Genomic DNA, 21,564 nt, shown 5'->3' with positions numbered 1-21,564 from the left:
ACGTATGCTTGCTGGAAGTCCAAGCCCCTTGCACACAAAACCTCCTTTACCCCCTCCCTCTAACCTTTCCTAGGCCGACCCCTACCCCTGCCTTCCCTCCGCTACAGATTTATACACTCTCGAAGTTATTCTGTTTCGTTCCATTCTCTCTACATGTCCGAACCACCTCAACAACCCGTCCTCGGCCCTCTGGACAACAGTTTTGGCAGTCCCGCACCTTCTCCTAACCTCCAAACTACGATTTCTCTGCATTATATTCACACCACACATTGCCCTCGGACATGACATCTCCACTGCCTCCAGCCTTCTCCTTGCTGCAACATTCATCACATATGCTTCACACCCATATAATAGCATTGGTAAAACTATACTCTTATGCATTCCCCTCTTTGCTTCCAAGGACAAAGTTCTTTGTTTCCACAGACTCCCAAGTACACCGCTCACCCTTTTCCCCTCATCAATTCTATGATTCACCTCGTCTTTCATCGACCCAACTGCTGACACGTCCACTCCCAAATATCTGAATACATTCACCTCCTCCATACTCTCTCCCTCCAATCTGATATCCAATCTTTAGTCACTTAATCTTTTTGTTATCCTCATAACCTTACTCTTTCCTATACATACCCTACCAAGTTCATCCACCAACCTCTGGAACTTCTCTTCAGAATCACCCAAGAGCACAGTGTCATCAGCAAAGAGCAACTATGACAACTCCCACTTTGTGTTTGATTCTTTATCTTTTAACCCACACCTCTTGCCAAGACCCTTGCATTTACTTTTCTTACAACCCCATCTATAAATATATTGAACAACCACGGTAACATCACACATCCTTGTCTAAGGCCTACTTTTACTGGGAAATAATCTCCCTCTTTCCTATATACTCCAACCTGAGTCTCACTATCCTCGTAAAACCTCTTCACTGCTTTCAGTAATCTACTTTCTGTACCATACACCTGCAACACCTGCCACATCACCCCCCTGTCCACCCTGTCATATGCCTTTTCCAAATCCATAAATGCCACAAAAACCTCTTTAGCCTTATCTAAATACTGTTCACTTATATGTTTCACTGTAAAGCACTTGGTGTACACACCCCCTGCCTTTCCTAAAGCCTCCTTGTTCATCTGCTATCCTACTCTCCGTCTTACTCTTAATTCTTTCAGTAATAACTCTACCATACACTTTACCAGGTATACTCAACAGACTTATCTCCCTATAATTTTTGCACTCTCTTTTGTTCCCTTTGCCTTTATACAAAGGAACTATGCATGCTCTCTGCCAATCCCTAGGTACCTTACCCTCATCCATACATTTATTAAATAATAGCACGAACCACTCCAAAACTATATCCCCACCTGCTTTTAACATTTCTATCTTTATCCCATCAATCCCAGCTGCCTTACCCCTTTCATTCTACCCACTGCCTCACAAACTTCCCCCACACTCACAACTGGCTCTTCCTCACTCCTACAAGATGTTATTCCTCCTTGCCCTATACACAAAATCACAGCTTCCCTATCTTCATCATCATTTAACAAAGAAGTATTGGTTTCAAAACTTGACTCTTCAAGAGAGGTGCCTTGATGCTAGTGAAGATCTCTTGATGTAAACAATTGAAGCAACCCTCCCCTTTTTTTTAGATCATCCCTCATTACCTCCTATTCTCCAGGCACTGTATGAACTTTGCAGGGTTAGATCTTCCCCATGAAAATATTATTGAAAACATGTGATATATGGATGTAACACTGCAGGCTTTATTGCTGTTGAAAAAAGCTGATCTTGTACTGTTGAAGTCTGTTGGGGCAACCTTTATGGGCAATTTTCCACGTGTTAGTATTTGTATGGATGTATAGCTAGGTCTCGATTAGTGTGAATAATGAATCCTATAAAGTGGTTTCATTGTTTGAATTATAAGTAAGTTTTGCACATGATTTGAAGAGTTTTTGGAAAAAACTAGCACTGATTAATTTTGGACTAAATAAAAATTCACACTATTCGAACTCACACTAATCGAGACCTAGCTGTAAATGATCTTCAAAATTTGATGTGCTGTCAGAATGAGGGATTGAGCAATGCTGTTGATAGGGGGAAAATATTCACCGGGAGCGCATTTGGGGCCCCGATGGGGGGTGTTCCCTATGTGTCCCAGGGCGAGACTCCCAGAAATCCGGTACCCCCGGGCCTACACCCGTTTTGGTGTGATATGGGGATGTTGGGCTACATTTCATGGAGGGCCCCAAGACATCGTGGAGGTGTTGTGGGGCTTGGTGGAGTGGCACCCCCGTGATCCGCCCGCGGACCCCCCTTGACCCCCAGTTAAAGGAAAAGCGGGGCGCACCCCAGCCCCCAAAACCCCCCCAAACCAGCCTATGTTTCCAGTATCCCACAAACCGTTGGGGTTGGCAGCAAAACCCCAATTTTTGTTCCCAGCCCTCCCCACTTTGATACCGTGGTAAATTCTCCTTGTCCTTGAACCCGGCCAATAACTGGAATTTTTTGTTATTCTTTGCCCAAACCATTGATAAAACTTTGTCAGGAAATTGTTTTTTCCTTTTTACCATGCAAATACGATTTTTCCCCAACAGTCAAGCAAAAGGTGGAAAAAACGACTGTTAAAATTTATTGCTTTTAAAATAATCTTTCCTCAGTCTAAACAAATAAAAACAACTGGTCTGATCGTAATTTGTTAATCCTTCAGTGAAAAAACCAGTGAACAGGTTTATCTTCTGTCAATGTTACTTCTACAAAACCGGGCCCTGACAAAAGTGACGGGTTTTAAAGATAGAAATTTTTTTATGTCTAAAACAAAGTTCAGAATCTTTACCCATTCAAAATCTTGTAATTGAAGTTTTTGATTTTTTAAAGGGACTGTCATTAAAACTATATAAGAAGGGGGCGCGGTATAAAATTGTTTGCTCTGTGATTGTGACAGTGGCCGTGTTGGATTTTGGGATACGGGTAGTAAACATTGAAGATCCAAAGATGTTTTGGGTATATGGGGGGCGGGGAAACTGATGGCACCTTTTTTGGGAAGGGCCCAAACATTATATCCCGATAACGGTACAAGCCCATTACTCAGTGTTTTTAAAAAAGGAACAAGACAGATTTGGGGCAAGGCTTTCTAATCGTAAAACTTCCCCGGGCTCAACGGGGGGTGTTGTGGTGATGCGGCAGGGTTTACGCCGACATCGGGCATTCGGGGGCATGAAAAGGGGGAATTAATTTTGACCCTTCAAATAAATGAAACTGGGGTTGATCATGACTAAGGGCGTTAAAAACCAGTGACGTGATTGATTAACACAAAACGCGTTTTGACGGGGGACTTTGGTTTTGTTTACTGTGTTCGTAAGAGTTCAAGGGGGACATGTTTTTTTATCTCTGGCTTTCAATGGAATATATAATGTAAAAAAAGATGGTAACAGAACAATTAATTTTTGTTTTCTGTTGTCAGACAATCATAATGAAGTCCAAGGGACCCTGCAATAAATTTCCCAACATCCTTAGCGTTTTAGAAGAAGGGGATTTTCATAATAATTCCCAACTAAAAAAAAGCAAAGTGCTTGCTTTCACAAACAACAGGCAAAAAAGGGCCCCAAAAACCTTTGGGGTTTGTGTGAGGAATGGTGCTCTTGTCATTTTTTGTTTCAAGGGTTCCCAAACTCCCGGTTCTAAAACCATGTCCCGTATTTAAATATTTAAAATATGATAGAAAATTAGTATTTCAATTTTGTGCATGTTTTTTGTAATAAACAACAGTGGGAAAAAAAATATATAATAACTATCGTTATTTTTTCAATACAGGGGTTTATATATAAAATTATATGTTTGTTTCAGGCCCCAAATTTAGTGGAGAAAAAAATTGAAAAAAAAAAAAAAACTAAAACAAAAAATAATATAATACGCAAAGTGGAATTATGATTTCCCCACCCATCATTTTCTAAAAATTCTTAAAAGTTCTGGGGTTGATAATTTAATTTTTGTTTTTTTACCTTCCAAAAAAATGTTTTAATTCTTAAAAAAAATATTTTTTTTTTTTAAAAATTTTTTGGGCCTTTTGGTACTTCCCGTTTTGGGTTGGACCCTTCCATAAAGGCAGCTAAAAAATAAGTGATGGTGAATTTTCATTTTTGATTTGCTCTACATTGGTGGTATACCTCCCCTGGGAAAGCTTCATGATACTTTCAGGTTTAGTGCTTAAATTGATCATCATCATAATAACTAATAATAATAATAATAATAATAATAATAATAATAATAATAATAATAATAATACAGTGGACCCTCGGGTAATGATTTTAATCCATTCCAGAGAGCTTGTCCTTAACCGATTTTATCGCTGTCTGAATTAATTTTCCCCATAAGAAATAATGGAAATTTAATTAATCCATTTCAGACAGCCAAAAGTATTAAAAAAATATTTTTTTTTTTACATGAAATATACATTTCCCTACACAGAAAACAATGAGACATGCAGAATAAATACATAAATAAATACTAAAATGACACTGACCTTTATTGAAGAGTATTGATGAGTGATGAGACACTGTTTTTCTTGAACACTGGGATTTTCAGAGTGATACATGAGTAAAGGCTTCACTTTGCAATCCTCACTAACATTACAACAAAACATGAGAGTTAGCCTGTTTTTCATAGGCTTGTGTCCTGGGAGTGCCTTTTCCTCCTGAGTAATGTAGGTCCTGTTTGGCATTTTCTTCCAGAACAGGCCTGTTTCGTCACAATTGAACACTTGTTGGGGTTGGAATTTTTCAGCTTCGCCATGCCTTATCACACTGTGTATGATTCTTAAATCTCGCAAACCAACCTTTGCTGACCTTAAATTCACCAATATGAGCACTAGTTCTAGGCATTTTTTCCTGTTCACCTGGGTGTTAGTCGACTGGTGTGGGTCGCATCCTGGGGGACAAGATTAACCCCTTGACTGTCACAACCCCAAATCCTGAGGTGTCTCCTGGTGTCACAAAATTTCCCCCCCCACAAGAAAAAATTATTTTTTCTTATGAAATGATAGAGAATCCTTTCCTGATATTGTTATGACACCAAAAGAACGAAATTTGATGGAAAACTGACGGAATTATGCTCTCGCGAAGTTAGCGACCTTGACGATATTTACGAATCTGTGATTTCACCCACTTTGAGGCCTATTTTCGGCTAATTCCATTGTTCCAGTCGAACTAACTCATAGCTATGTTCTTTAGAACTCCATTTTTTCTATTGACTGAGTACAAGAAAATGCCCATTTACCGATTTAAACTACACAATAACCTGGTTAGAAATTTGCAATTTGGCCAATTTCACGAAAATTAAAAAATATGACAGTTTTAAAATAGGGTCCAGAATGAACAATGCAGACATTCCTGGCTCTAAAATAACATTTCTTTGTTCATCAGTCATGTCTCCAGGCACCTCTGATATTACTCTTGCTTTCTATTTTGAATTTTTATTCGCACAAAAAATATAAGATTTATTGTTATGCAGACTACTGCAATATTGTAATAATAGTATAAATAATGTCAACCCATTTATGACTGCGTATTAGAATGGCTACTTGGACATTTATTGAAAAATGACATCATTTGTTTACTTTTGAACATTGGCAAAAATCAAACATTTCCCCTACTTTGAGCTCCATTTCAAGGTTCTTTTCATAGTAAAACCAATCAAAATCACCTCTATTTCTATAATACTATACGAAAATAGACCACAAAGTCGGCATTTTAATTAAAAAAAAAATCGTCAGTTTTTTTTCTCATTATGCACTGCTTGCTGCAGGATTTTTTTTTATGTGGTGCACACTGACCACACAGACCCATTTTCTCACATGTGGGCCTACCAGCTTTCTCCTGCTTGATTTGAAGCCGCTAGAATTTATGGGTATATATACGCCAAACACGGTGGCTCGTAAGACGTACATATACAACCAAAACAGTCAAAGGGTTAAGGACCCCAATAGAAACAAGTTAGACAGTCCTCAATGATGCACTGACTTTCTTGGGTTATCCTGGGTGGCTAATCCTCTGGGGTTAGTTGTTTCTCGTTAAGCCACACCAACAACAGTCTCTCCACATCTTCAAGTCGTACAGCTGACAGTGGTGCAGCAACAGCAGCAGCTGATGGTGGTGCAGCAGCAGCAGCAGCTGATGGTGGTGCAGCAGCAGCAGCTGACCATGGTACAGCAGCAGCTGACCATGGTACAGCAGCAGCTGACAGTGGTGCAGCAGCAGCTGACTGTGGTACAGCAGCAGCTGACGGTGGTGCAGCAGCAGCTGACGGTGGTACAGCAGCAGCAGCTGATGGTGGTGCAGTACCAGCTGACCGTGGTACGATAGTATTTTGTTAGTATTTCTCACCCTTTTTACCACAGGGCTGGCACTAGAAGCTTTCTTTGGACCCGTGGTGGCTTATTTAGCAGTTACAAGCACTAAAAACAATGGAATAATACAAAATGTATTGAATGTGTGCGTGGAACTGTCTACCCTGGCTTGTAAACAATGGCACACTAGCTGAAGACAGGGCAGCTGAGGCACTCAGGCCAGACGGACAGGCGGACGTGTTCGGGACGAATGTCCCTAACCGAGTTTTTCATCGTTGGCCGAGCCAATATTTTTACGCAAAGACACATCGATATCTGATTTTATCGCTAGCTGATGTCATTGTTACCCGAGGGTCCACTGTACCTAGGTAGTAGGTTGGTAGACAGCAACCGCCCAGGGAGGTACTACCGTCCTACCAAGTGAGTGTGAAACAGAAGCCTGTAAATGTTTTATGTGATGGTAGGATTGCTGGTGTCTTTTTTCTCTCATAAATGTGCAAGATTTCAGGTATGTCTTGCTACTTCTACTTGCACTTAGGTCACACTGTTATCTTACTTGTTCTTGTTTATTTCCTTGTATGTATCTCCATGGGGAAGTGGAACAGAATTCTTCCTCCGCAAGCCATGCGTGTCGTAAGTGGCGACTAAAATGCCAGGAGCAAGGGGCTAGTAACCCTCCTCTCCTGTATACATTACTAAATTTATGAAGAGAAACTTTTGTTTTTTCTTTTTGGGCCACCCTGCCTCAGTGGGATTCTGCCAGTGCATTGAAAGAAGAAATAATAATAATAATATTAATGTTGGAAACAGGATGCTCTTGACTTACCAATGTCTTCTTAGCCTTAGGCAATGCTCAACCCATGCACTCATCCAGTTACTGGTCAAATCCAATGGAACTTAACTTGACTGAGTCCCAGGCACATTAACCATAGTACCACACTGTATACCATACAATATTTTTGTAATCTTGTGCCTTTTTTTTAAATCTTTAAATACTGTAGTATCCTTAAATCTTAGTAGCTTTTTTCAAGCATTAGTATTAAATACAGCTGGTGTTTACTGTATGATTAATCTGTATTCCTTTAGAACAAAACCTAGGGAATATTTAATATACAGTACTGTAATTCAAATGATTTCTACAGGAGGCAGTTTGGCTGGTAGTGGAGGGTCATCAGGTGGTGGCATTATAGGAAAGGGTAGAATGCTCACTGGAGTTCATCGCCCCATCATGACTCAAGAATCATTTGACATGCTTGAGTACCCCTTCCTTACAATGAAAACATTCCCTGCTGGCTTTATCTTACATCTTGGTAAGTAACCAAGTTCCTATGACAGGCTAGACAGGCTATTTTGTTTAAGTGAATAATAATTTATTATGAATTCTTTCTTTAATTTACACATTATACAGAATCTAAACTATATATGATTCATGTTTCTCCTGACCACATACTGATTCTAGGAAAGCATTTATCTAGAAAACTGCAAGCAGTGATGGGCTTGCAAGTAAATAATTAGGTATTATTTTGAGTCACAAAGAAAGAGATGATATATTTATAGATAACTGTGTAAAGAATATTGTACCAGGGGCAAATTTGGTGGCCTTGCACACGGCAGCTAAACTTGCACATGATAGCTAAACTTACACAAGTGATCCTGCTGGATGAGTTTTATAACATAGGACAAGTAAATCGAACAATATTGAATGGGCCATTGGAAGTTGATGGAAGTGAGGTACTTCTAAGCATTATATGAAGTACACAAAACTAGAGATTACCAGAGATTTGTATAAGCCACAAATAAAATTATTCTACATCACTATAAATTTAGTAAGAAGATGGATGAAACTTAAAAACCAAGATAAAACAAAGATTGAGATGGGATATGGACATTCAGAACATTCAGGATGAAATTTGAGGTGGAAATGCGATATTCTAATTATGAAGTTCCAATGTTTATAAAAGAGGAAAAAAAAATGAAGTTGACTTGAAGTCACAACTTCCAGATTAAACAAGGACTGTTGAAATAATCAAGGTAGTAGTACAGCAGCTACTATTCTATATTGACAAAAGAAAGGTAATGGGACCAGATTAGTTATCATAGTTGTATAAGAATTTTTTTCTTTATTGGTAATATACTGACACTTTTCCATATTTGACACGATTTTTTAATGCAAGACTGAATACTTTACTTCCGTTTTTAGGTGGTACAGTAAGTGCTAGGTCAGTGAAGCTCTTGGATCGCCCCCACACCCCAGAAGAAGTAGAAACACGAGATAACTGGTGGACACAACTCAGGATGGAAGTACGTTCACATGCTCGTGCTTTGGCTTGCAATGTTGTGCTTGGTTATGAGGAATTCACCACCATTAGGCAAGTGGCTCCATGATATGCTTTTTGTGGTTCTGATTTTCGTAATTTGCCAGTAAATTTACCAGTAATTTACCATCACTACATGATTTATGCTGTTCATTCTTTGATAGAAAGTAATATTAATTAATAATATTTTTTTTATATTTATTATTATTTTTATTAAACTGCAAGAGTGGTTAAAGTATGAAGTCTTCAGTAGTTTGCGAGATTTTGTAGTCACATTGTGATGTAAAGGCTGAAAGCTTATACTGTACATACTGGTACAGTTTGTAATGGAAGCAGCTTACTATTTGTTATGCTTTCAATTCCTAAAATGCTAGAAAAAAGCTTAACCATTTTTCATGCATATCTAATACATTTCTAGTGTTCAGTTTAGGGGTGTGCTAAGATATCGGTATTGGTGGTACCTGTTAATTTTGATGGCATAGGTATCATCCTAAAATTGAGTACCAATATTGTCCTTTCCCTAGTTCAGTTATTCTTTGTATGAATAGTAGCAATCTTTGAATAGAATTTAATTGATACAGAGTGTTGTATTTGAAGTAGAATTGGTGTATCCTACAGTGATGAGGTATGTGTGCTGAATGCAACAGGCACAGCAGCAGTGATCAGCCTTCATTATCTGGACATGGATACAAGTGGAGGTTTGCAAGGCATTCAAAGGTCCCTCCGAGACCCCATGACACTCTCACTTGACCGTAAAGATTTCGAGCAGCAACAGCAGCAGCAGCAGCAGCAACAGCAGCAGCAGCAGCAGCAGCAACAACAAGGACAGCAAATTCCACCTTCAGGCAGATCATCTGGATGCAAGGATGGGCACTCAGGATCGCAAGTGAGTCAAAGTTGTCTAAAAAGTAGCAGCAACTAGTTTCATCTGCTGTAATGTATAAATTAGAATGCTTTAAGCTCATTTGATTAGATTATATAATCTAACATTAATTAGTTAGTAATATTGTCTCTTTTCAAAGGTAGTCTGCATAGAGTTAGGGAAAAATGTATATAATATTTGGAAAAGAATGATCTTTTTCAGAATGAACGCTTGTGAAAAAGTGATGATTTAACAGGATTTTTTTTTAAGATATTTAATAATGTGAATTTTGATTAACTAACATTTCTACAGATGTGTAACTCATGGATAGATTTGATTGTTTTCTGGCAGGATTTTTTTTTTTTAGGCTTTATGCATGACCTTGGAGCTGAAAACTGGCCATAAGACACAAATTCCTCTCATTGGCATTCCCATGACCAAGTCTCTCTCCCTCTTGCAGTTACTCCCTCTTATGAATGTTAATATTAATCAGATAAGTGATATTTTAGATGAATGGTTCAGAGAACCGACACGTTGATAAATTAGACACATGTGCAACTCTTGGGTATCTTTATTGAGGAATTCTTCGCTTGCCTAACCCTTGGGCATGACCTACTTCCACAATGGACAAATGTGACACCACCTATGACTGCTGCACCTCTCCTGCCTACGGTATATAAGCTACTTCTCTGTTCAAGATTGATGGACTGACCACATCGACTAAAGGTTGAGGGACTGATTACCTCTTTCTCCTCCTGTTCTTCCTGTTTCTCCTTTGTATGGACTGATGAAGCCACTGTGTGGTGAAACGTTTCCTCAATAAAGATACCCAAGAGTTGCACATGTGTCTAATTTATCAAGTGATATTTTACATAGATATATGGTCTGTGAAACATAAATTGATCCCCAATCCATAAAAAAAATTTTATGTGGACCTAATTTTGAGTTGTTTATGGTGTTAGTTTTGTGGGACCTTCAGAAATATAGTTCACTGTGAATTTGTTGAGATGCCTCTACTTCATTATATGAGTATTTGACAAGTAGTGAATCTACTTTCCAGAATGACTAGTGTCCTCGTTGTTATACACAACAGTTTAGTGATAAGCAGATACAGTACCAGCAGCTACCTGTTTATTGAACACCACTGTTGTTTTATGTTTTCCTTGTAGTTTGGCAGTATTTGTTTCCTGTAATATTAAAATATAGCATTTGCATTAGCTGTATAACAAAGTGAATCTTGTTCATTCAGGTTATGAAAAAGTTATTCCAGAGTTTATGCAGAACAGTCAGATGTCTTGTATATCACAACAAAAATTGATAAGAATTGGAAAGAGTCTTTAGGAAACTAAATGCTAATACTGTACTTTTATTCTCTAATGTGCAGAACATCTTGAAGTAGGACAGTGCTATGACCTAGATGCCTAGACTGATATGTAAAAAGGCACAGAATGTAATTGAGGAATGTAAGGAAAAAATGAGTTCTCAGAAAATGGCAACAATAATTTAGGTACAGAGACAAAGGAATTCAAAAGAGCACTGAGGCATGTGCAAGGGAAGAGGAAAGATCAAGCAGATTGAAACACTGAAAAGAATAACAGGTAGTACTGGAGGAATGCATGGCAGTCATCACTCATTCATACAAAAGAATAAAAAATTATAGCCCTTGTCACTACCAGCACTGGACAGAATAAAAGTTCACTTGAGCAGTAACAGTACTGAAAAAAATGAATTCATACGCCACACGCCCCATTATGAGACAGCAACAACTGACTTTCGTAATAAATGCTACTCTTCATTGCATCCCAAATATAATAGCTTTATGTTAGTACAGTTAACTCCAAAGCAATGTTCCTGCTATAAATGGTGGCTTTACTGCCTTTGCAGAACCCATACCAGACATTTCTTAAGTGAACTCTGGATATAGTATGTATAGATGTAATAGAGGAAGTAAGTTGCATGGAGGGATAGGTCTATATGTGAAAGACTATTGATGTTGTACAGTAAATATCATCAAATAGTATGATAAAAGCACTAGGAATGAAAGCAGAGAACAAAACTTGGTCATAGGAATTGACCAAGCAATTATGAAATATAAAACACTGCCTAAGAAGTCAAGAAAATCCTGTTTTTACTATTATCCTCCCTTGCAGTTTTAACCAACTAAATGTGAAGTAGAAAAAGAAAGTCATCAGTGTTGTATCATGCAGGCTTTCTGGAAATATTCTAAATCAATAAATACTGATGAAAGAACTCCAAGGACTCAGTTACAAGTTTGAAGTCAGCAGGCAGTGCAACTTATTAGGAGTAATGATATCAAACTGTGTCTGTTTTCTTAAATAGTTTAAAGATGTTGCACTTATGGAGGTTTAACTTTAGATGTATGAAATACATGTCTTGTGAAAAATCAGTTTAAGCAGAATTTTTAGTTATTGTTTTGTACAATTGAAATTATTCATTTTTAATTCTCAGGTAAGTTTCTTGTTTAGATATTTTGCTATGTTGCTCAGTCTTTAGATTTTTTAAAGCAAAATATATTTATTGCATGGAGAAGTGGAACATGGGTCTTAAAGGTGAAATTGGCTTTCTGATTATGGATATTTTAGTGACTAAAATTTAAATCTCCATAGGTATGTTTGAGACATAGGGTTTCAAGTCCACGCCCTCTTAAGAGATTTGGTGTGAGTACCTTTCCTCTTACCTTTGCAGCTGGTACGAAATTTTGACAATTGCAGTTGCATTTGCAGCATCTTTTTCTGTCACTATCTTTTTTTTTTTCCTCCCATCTTTTTATCTTGAATGCTTTTACTTTACAAGCCTGTTTCTTACTTATGCACTTATGAGCTAAAGACAAGTTTCCAAACTTTGTCTTGCCTGAACCTGCTTTTTCTACTTCAAACTTTTTCTGGTATCTTGAGCATAATGCAACAAAGTTTAAACGCACTATAATGTCAGTTACTGGCACTTGATGCATTAAACATATATGCACCTTGAATGACCTTTATCGCATTTTTCTATTACATTAATGTTTCATAATTTAACAAAATAATTTACATTGTATATATTTTAGAAAACATGACTAATTAAAGAATAAAAAGACACAATACTGTGAGTGGAACAAAACACAAATAAACACTCATACGAGAATGAAACTTATGCTGTTTCAGTCGATTGGCTGGCTGGCTCTCTCTCTGTCTCTCTCTGTCTCTCTCTCTATCTCTCTGTCTCTCTCTGTCTGTCTGTCTGTCTCTCTCTCTCTCTCTCTCTCTCTCTCTCTCTCTCTCTCTCTCTCTGGTACACGTAAGTAAAGTTATCATACATAGTATAAATTACCTAGGATAACCCTAATAATCCAGACAAAGTGCTATACAGTGGATCTGTGCTCCAGTGTCCTAAATTAATAATAATAATAATTATTATTATTTAGAAAAGGCATATGATAGAGTGGATAGAGGAGCAATGTGGCAGATGTTGCAAGTATATGGAATAGGTGGTAAGTTATTAAATGCTGTAAAGAGTTTTTATGAAGATAGTGAGGCTCAGGTTAGGGTGTGTAGAAGAGAGGGAGACTATTTCCCGGTAAAAGTAGGTCTTAGACAGGGATGTGTAATGTCACCATGGTTGTTTAATATATTTATAGATGGGGTTGTTAAGGAAGTAAATGCTAGGGTGTTTGGGAGAGGGGTGGGATTAAATTATGGGGAATCAAATTCAAAATGGGAATTGACACAGTTACTTTTTGCTGATGATACTGTGCTTATGGGAGATTCTAAAGAAAAATTGCAAAGGTTAGTGGATGAGTTTGGGAATGTGTGTAAAGGTAGAAAGTTGAAAGTGAACATAGAAAAGAGTAAGGTGATGAGGGTGTCAAATGATTTAGATAAAGAAAAATTGGATATCAAATTGGGGAGGAGGAGTATGGAAGAAGTGAATGTTTTCAGATACTTGGGAGTTGACGTGTCGGCGGATGGATTTATGAAGGATGAGGTTAATCATAGAATTGATGAGGGAAAAAAGGTGAGTGGTGCGTTGAGGTATATGTGGAGTCAAAAAACGTTATCTATGGAGGCAAAGAAGGGAATGTATGAAAGTATAGTAGTACCAACACTCTTATATGGGTGTGAAGCTTGGGTGGTAAATGCAGCAGCGAGGAGACGGTTGGAGGCAGTGGAGATGTCCTGTTTAAGGGCAATGTGTGGTGTAAATATTATGCAGAAAATTCGGAGTGTGGAAATTAGGAGAAGGTGTGGAGTTAATAAAAGTATTAGTCAGAGGGCAGAAGAGGGGTTGTTGAGGTGGTTTGGTCATTTAGAGAGAATGGATCAAAGTAGAATGACATGGAAAGCATATAAATCTATAGGGGAAGGAAGGCGGGGTAGGGGTCGTCCTCGAAAGGGTTGGAGAGAGGGGGTAAAGGAGGTTTTGTGGGTAAGGGGCTTGGACTTCCAGCAAGCGTGCGTGAGCGTGTTAGATAGGAGTGAATGGAGACGAATGGTACTTGGGACCTGACGATCTGTTGGAGTGTGAGCAGGGTAATATTTAGTGAAGGGATTCAGGGAAACCGGTTATTTTCATATAGTCGGACTTGAGTCCTGGAAATGGGAAGTACAATGCCTGCACTTTAAAGGAGGGGTTTGGGATATTGGCAGTTTGGAGGGATATGTTGTGTATCTTTATATGTGTATGCTTCTAGACTGTTGTATTCTGAGCACCTCTGCAAAAACAGTGATAATGTGCGAGTGTGGTGAAAGTGTTGAATGATGATGAAAGTATTTTCTTTTTGGGGATTTTCTTTCTTTTTTGGGTCACCCTGCCTCGGTGGGAGACGGCCGACTTGTTGAAAAAAAAAATTAATAATTATTATTATTATTATTATTACAATAATACGTGTGTACTAATATTAATATTATTATTATTATTAAACTATAATAATCGTTTTCACTCATTACTTACCTTAAAATATCTGTAGTTTTAATGTAGAGTGAGAGGTGAGTAAACAAGATTAAATGAATAAACGAATGAGTGTGTAGAAGGTTGGCGAGTTATGTAAACAAACTTTGTTGTTGTTGTTACCAGCCCGGACAGGAATGATTCCTGTTCACTCTGTCAAGCCGACCAGAAAAACATCTCATATTTGTTAATTTATATGGTTATATGTTATGTAGCATGTTTATTATATAATTTTGAAAAAGAAATCATAGATGGATTAAGCAAAATGTCTATATCAACGTTTTATACACATTTAATGCGCCTCAGTGATTATTATTGTGTTATTATCATTAACATGGCATCTTCAAGACCAATTACACTCTTAATGAGTGGCTCTGAGACAGACAAGCAGACAGAAAGACAGACAGACACTCAGGTAGACAGACACAGGTAGACAGACGGACACACAGGTAGAAAGAAAGACACACACAGGTAGACATAAAGACATACACAAGTAGACAGACACACAGGTAGACAGAAAGACACACACAGGTAGACAAAAACAGACACACAGGTAGACAGAAAGATAGACACACAGGTAGAGATAGACACAGGTAGACAGAAAGACACACACACAGGTAGACAGACAGATAAACAGACACACAGAGATACACAGATATATAGGCAGATACAGACAGGTTTATGTGCAACAGTGAAAACAAATATAGAGCTCGAGAGTAAAAGCCTTTCTTGCCACAGACTTCATCTTAGGGGCCATGGTGAAATATACTGTCCAGTTAGTACAGTTAATACAGTATGATGCTGCTGATAGGACAGGGTTACTCAAACTGATGCTGCCGGCATGACGCATTGCTGCCGCGAGTATTGTCAAATATTGTACAGTGGTGTGCATCAGCCGGCCCAGCCCAGCTGCCAGATGCACGGTCGTAAGTTGAGTGGACGTATGTCGAGCAGGTCATAAGTCGGATGGCAGGTGTATATATATATATATATATATATATATAAAATATAGGAAGGTACCACCTCTAGAACTGTCCTAGGGACCCTCGTCAGAGAAAAGAATAAACTTGCTTTAGGGAAAACTCAAGGTTCTCCCTGAAGCTGTTTGAGAATTTTCTCCTACCACCCCTATATTTCAAGTATGTTTTATTTAAAGACAAAATACATTGGCCAGACATTCACAAAAATACAACAGAAAGTAAAACAACATAGGTAATTCAGAGCTACATCTCAAATACTTCGTCCATCTCCCCTGCGGTGGGCCACGTGCCCAGAATGCTGCAGGCATTTCCTCTCTGGATCGCAACACTGAGTCTCTGAAAGAGGAAGCTGGTCGCCCTGTGGTCCTTGGTTTCTTTGATGAGCTTTTCACCCCCTATATTTCAAGTATGTTTTATTTAAAGACAAAATACATTGGCCAAACATTCACAAAAATACAGCAGAAAGTAAAACAACATAGGTAACTCAGAGCTACATCTCGAATACTTCGTCCAGCTCCCCTGCGGTGGGCCGCGTGCCCAGAATGCTGCAGGCATTTCTTCTCTGGATTGCAACACTGAGTCTCTGAAAGAGGAAGCTGGTCGCCCTGTGGTCCTTGGTTTCTATGATGAGCTTTTCACCCAGCTCTTTGAGGAACTTTAGAGCACACTTGCCCCATGCTCCAAGGGTCTCCGACCCTATTGGAATGAAGTTATAGCAAGGGGGAAGGTCTTCATATTTTCGGATCTTCTGTCTCCCTGTGGCTGGCAGCTCCACCCCGTTTCACTACGGAGTATGGCAAGTAGGTGTCTGCCAGTGTGGCAGCATAGGTGTAGTCCCAGGCAATCTGCTTTCCATCCTTCCAGGGTAGCATAGTGGCTCCATCAGGACGCTTTTGACTTCCATCAGACCTCTGTACTTGGGGTTCCCATTGAGCTGGGCAACGGGCTGTGGCGAGGCTTCTCTTTATGATGTCATTGACCTCCTCATGTCTGGCATACTTCCCTTCTGCTGTGTGACACATGAGACCATGAAGTCCGAATTGATCAGCTGTTGCCCTGCCGCAAATACACCTATGTTCGGTGAGGATGGGGGCGGCTAGGCGAAGAGCAACACCAATCCAAATGGCCTGTGGATCGAGACTGGTGCCCAGGGAGGAATTGGGAACAGCTAACAGGAAATCTCGAGTGTGGTGCCTTCACTGCCAGGAGACGAGCTTTATCCTTTCCTGAAGCATTGGGGACCATTGTGTTGGCGATTTTTTCCATGATTGGTTTGTCCCAGTGGGACTGTTTGTGCTCTTTGGGAGGAGCTGGTCTACTGGAGGAGTCTCTAAGGGTGTCCCACCGAATCGCTGCTTCAGTAAACCTGGGGTCTTGAGCTCCTACCACGTCTCTCAAGCGTTCGGGAACTATCTTCTTGACTAATGCACTGGAAGCCAAACACGAAGACAGAAAAGGTAAAGCAACATGCGTTGCTTTATGCACCCCTATACCTCCCAGTCGCACTGGGAGGGTTGCCTGATCCCATTGCTCATCCTCTAGTGACAGGTTCAGTGCCTTCTTAAAAGTTGATCTCAGGTGTGCTTCATATTCATCGAGTGTTGGGATGTCAAAAGAGGGTGCACTCCTCAAGAAGTAAGCGAGTCTTGGCATAGTAAGACACCTTGTGAGGAGATACAGAGCATCATGGGCATCAAGATCGCTTATTCTCTCCTCCATTCTCATCAGGTCATTCAATTTGTCCCTGAGGACAGCGTCGATGGCCTGGTGACCCAGCGGTGCCCCCAAGAGGGTACTGTTGGACGGAGTGGTAGTTGAGACTTCCGGGAGGATTCTTCGCACAGCATTGATTATTTCCTGGTTCGCTGTGATGATTTCACACTTGGAGGGATTGAGGATGAGTCCCAAGTCTTCTCCCTGTGTGTTTACCAGTTGTAGGTCCCCCACCAGGGACTCATCAGTACCTGCCAGAGTGCTGTCATCCAGGTACCAGATATTGAGCTCACTGTGTAGGCTGGAAGTTGGCTCTCTTACTGCCAGGCAGAAGAGAAGTGGAGTGAGTGGGTCACCCTGCTGAACACCCTCTGATGATTGAATTTCATGTTCTCCAAACAAAAGAATTGAGGGTTTGCTGTAGCCAGCTGAAATGAAGGGAAAAAGACTGGGGAACCGATCCCGAACAGCTGGCTAAACAGCGTCTCTCTTCACCATATTAAAGGCATTTCTAAAATCAAATTTGACTATGGCAATGTCTTCTGGTAGGTCCCTGATGTAGGCCCTTGCGGCATGAGCTGCAGCTTCACTGCCTTGAGAGACCCCAAAGCCCAGTTGGTGTGGCTGGAGTAAAGTGGCAGCTTCTAGGCGAATGTTTCTCACTGCTGCTTTGGCAACGAGACAGCGAAGAGTGTTTCCAACTGTAATGGGTCTGATTCTCCCATCCCTCTTCTTCAAAGCACACAGTGAGGCTCCAAAACAAGAAAGGTTTAATTTCTTCTGGGATTCGCCCAGCCAGGCAATTGTTGACGAAAGTTGTTAACTCGGTGAGAAGAATTGATGCAGATTCACCGAGTACTGGGTTTACCATCTCTTTGAGGTGCTGAGGTCGAATTCCAGTGTAACCTCCTGCAGATCCTGCTGGAAATGACACGATCGCCTTATAGACTTCCAATTCTGGCAAAGTTAATTGTTCAGTGATGGGGTCTTCCTCAGGGTTGTCGTTGATGGCTATGGTGTCCCTGGTTGGATGCTTGTCTGTTAGTGCTTGGGCCGTGGTCTCATCCTTGGGGGCTACAGTGTCGTCACTTGTAATTATTCTTATTGCTCCCACTGTGTTACCTTCTTCAATATTTTTGCTAACCTGTGCGCAAATTTTCTCGTTTTCAGTGGGACTTTTCTTGGGTCTACCTCTTTGATTCCTGCGATGATGGGGCAGAGGGACACAGTTATCCGTTCTTGGGTAGTTGCGCACTGCCTTGATAACTGACGTGGTTAGCAGTTTGCCTCGTCTTTCAGGAACTGCAAGACAGACATTGCCGAACAAGAGTAGGTTGCGCCATGCTTGGATGGTGCCTCAGGCTTCTAAGTTGGTGGAACCTCCATTCACCCGCTTAAGAAGGTCTGTGAATTTCCCTGCTGCATATGGGCGAGCCGCTTTAGGGATGTGGGATAGTGTACTGCTAGCAGTGGATTTGAATGCCAACAGAAGGTTATCGCAAGTGACGAGGTTGCCATTGGAATTGCCATCTGCCTGTGGAGGCTGTGGGCTGCTCTCTGCTGGGGGCATATGTGATCCTGCACACCCATTGTGTGCACGAATGCGGCCATCCCTGTGTCTTGCTTGAAACTCTCCACACACCTGACATGTGCCTCTTCTTTCATTGTTGGGTGCATTGTTTCCCTGGCTTTGTGGCTGGCTGGCTTCATCATCTGCCATACCTCAAACTGTGTGGTAAGCCCAGGCTGAAGGGAAAATGGCGCATGGCACATACCGCATGTGGTTCATGGTGGTGGTGGGGCCGTATCCCACCAAGGCAGGGTGGCCCAAAAAGAAAAACAAAAGTTTCTCTTTTTAAATTTAGTAATATATACAGGAGAAGGGGTTACTAGCCCCTTGCTCCCAGCATTTTAGCTGCATGGCTTACGGAGGAAGAATTCTGTTCCACTTCCCCATGGAGATAAGAGGAAATAGACAAGAACAAGAACTAGAAAGAAAATAGAAGAAAACCCAGAGGGGTATGTATATATATGCTTGTACATGTATGTGCAGTATGACGTAAGTGTAAGAAGTAGCAAGACATTCCTGAAATCTTGCATGTTTCTTCTTTCTCTCTTTCAACACACTGGCCGTATCCCACTGAGGCGGGGTGGCCCAAAAGGAGAAACAAAAGTTTCTCCTTGTACATTTAATAATATATACAGGAGAAGGGGTTACTAGCCCCTTGCTCCCGGCAATTTAGTCGCCTCTTATAACACGCATGGCTTACGGAGGAAGAATTCTGTTCCACTTTCCCATGGAGATGAGAGGAAATAAACAAGAACAAGAACTAGAAAGAAAATAGCAGAAAGCCCAGAGGGGTGTGTGTATATATATATGCTTGTACACATATGTGTAGTGTGACCTAAGTGTAAGTAGAAGTAGCAAGACGTACCTGTAATCTTGCATATTTATGAGACAGACAAAAGACACCAGCAATCCTACCATCATGCAAAACAATTACAGGCTTTCGTTTTACACTCACTTGGCAGGACGGTAGTAGCTCAATGGGCAGTTGCTGTCTACCAACCTACTACCTGGAATATAAATATATATATATATTTTTTTTCAACAAGTCTGCCGTCTCCGAAAGGGTTAATGGCGAATTCATTTAACGACATGGTCTTAGGAACAGAACTCCATCGTTAAGTGAGGAGAGGATGTGTTTATAACTTTTTTAGTATATTTTTAAATGTTTATACAGTAGTGTACTCCATATTGTAATAAACAGAATTGAGGAAATCAGCTCTGATATACATTATTTAGATATGCATACTGGTTGGAGAGCCCGTCGTAAATCCCAAGTCATTGGTAAACGAGTATGTCGCTAGGTAAGGAGAGGCTGTATATATATATATATATATATATATATATATATATATATATATATATATATATATATATATATATATATATATATATATATATATATATATACATGCATACATTCATTCATTCATACATGTATGCATACATACATAAATACCTACCCACATGCATGCATGCATGCATGCATGCATGCATACATACATACATACATACATACATATATACATACATATATACATACATACATAAATAACCACCCACAATCACCTACGTACATACGTACCTGTATATATATATATATATATATATATATATATATATATATATATATATATATATATATATATATATATAAAGAGCTTTTATAAGGATAGTGAGGCTCAGGTTAGGGTGTGTAGAAGAGAGGGAGAATACTTCCCGGTAAAAGTAGGTCTTAGACAGGGATGTGTAATGTCACCATGGTTGTTTAATATATTTATAGATGGGGTTGTAAAAGAAGTAAATGCTAGGGTGTTCGGGAGAGGGGTGGGATTAAATTATGGGGAATCAAATTCAAAATGGGAATTGACACAGTTACTTTTTGCTGATGATACTGTGCTTATGGGAGATTCTAAAGAAAAATTGCAAAGGTTAGTGGATGAGTTTGAGAATGTGTGTAAAGGTAGAAAGTTGAAAGTGAACATAGAAAAGAGTAAGGTGATGAGGGTATCAAATGATTTAGATAAAGAAAAATTGGATATCAAATTGGGGAGGAGGAGTATGGAAGAAGTGAATGTTTTCAGATACTTGGGAGTTGACGTGTCGGCGGATGGATTTATGAAGGATGAGTTTAATCATAGAATTGATGAGGGAAAAAAGGTGAGTGGTGCATTGAGGTATATGTGGAGTCAAAAAACGTTATCTATGGAGGCAAAGAAGGGAATGTATGAAAGTATAGTAGTACCAACACTCTTATATGGATGTGAAGCTTGGGTGGTAAATGCAGCAGCGAGGAGACGGTTGGAGGCAGTGGAGATGTCCTGTCTAAGGGCAGTGTGTGGTGTAAATATTATGCAGAAAATTCGGAGTGTGGAAATTAGGAGGTGTGGAGTTAATAAAAGCATTAGTCAGAGGGCAGAAGAGGGGTTGTTGAGGTGGTTTGGTCATTTAGAGAGAATGGATCAAAGTAGAATGACATGGAAAGCATATAAATCTATAGGGGAAGGAAAGAGGGGTAGGGGTCGTCCTCGAAAGGGTTGGAAAGAGGGGGTAAAGAAGGTTTTGTGGGTGAGGGGCTTGGACTTCCAGCAAGCGTGCATGAGCGTGTTAGATAGGAGTGAATGGAGACAAATGATACTTGGGACCTGACGATCTGTTGGAGTGTGAGCAGGGTAATATTTAGTGAAGGGATTCAGGGAAACCGGTTATTTTCATATAGTCGGACTTGAGTCCTGGAAATGGGAAGTACAATGCCTGCACTTTAAAGGAGGGGTTTGGGATATTGGCAGTTTGGAGGGATATGTTGTGTATCTCTATACGTATATGCTTCTAAACTGTTGTAT

At 39.9% G+C, this 21,564-nt stretch overlaps 1 protein-coding gene across 1 annotated transcript in view; it reads left to right on the top strand.

The window, feature by feature from the left end:
- LOC128696716 (C2 domain-containing protein 5-like) overlaps positions 1-21,564 on the top strand; it is a 156,553-nt gene that overhangs the window by 60,559 nt on the left and 74,430 nt on the right. The window contains 3 exon segments of the mRNA XM_053788089.2: positions 7,480-7,647; positions 8,538-8,706; positions 9,271-9,538. Coding sequence (XP_053644064.2) covers positions 7,480-7,647; positions 8,538-8,706; positions 9,271-9,538 — 605 coding nt within the window.

This window comes from Cherax quadricarinatus, chromosome 46, assembly GCF_038502225.1.
Source record: "Cherax quadricarinatus isolate ZL_2023a chromosome 46, ASM3850222v1, whole genome shotgun sequence".
NCBI lineage: Eukaryota > Metazoa > Arthropoda > Malacostraca > Decapoda > Parastacidae > Cherax > Cherax quadricarinatus.
This window is presented reverse-complemented; position numbering and strand designations above follow the sequence as displayed.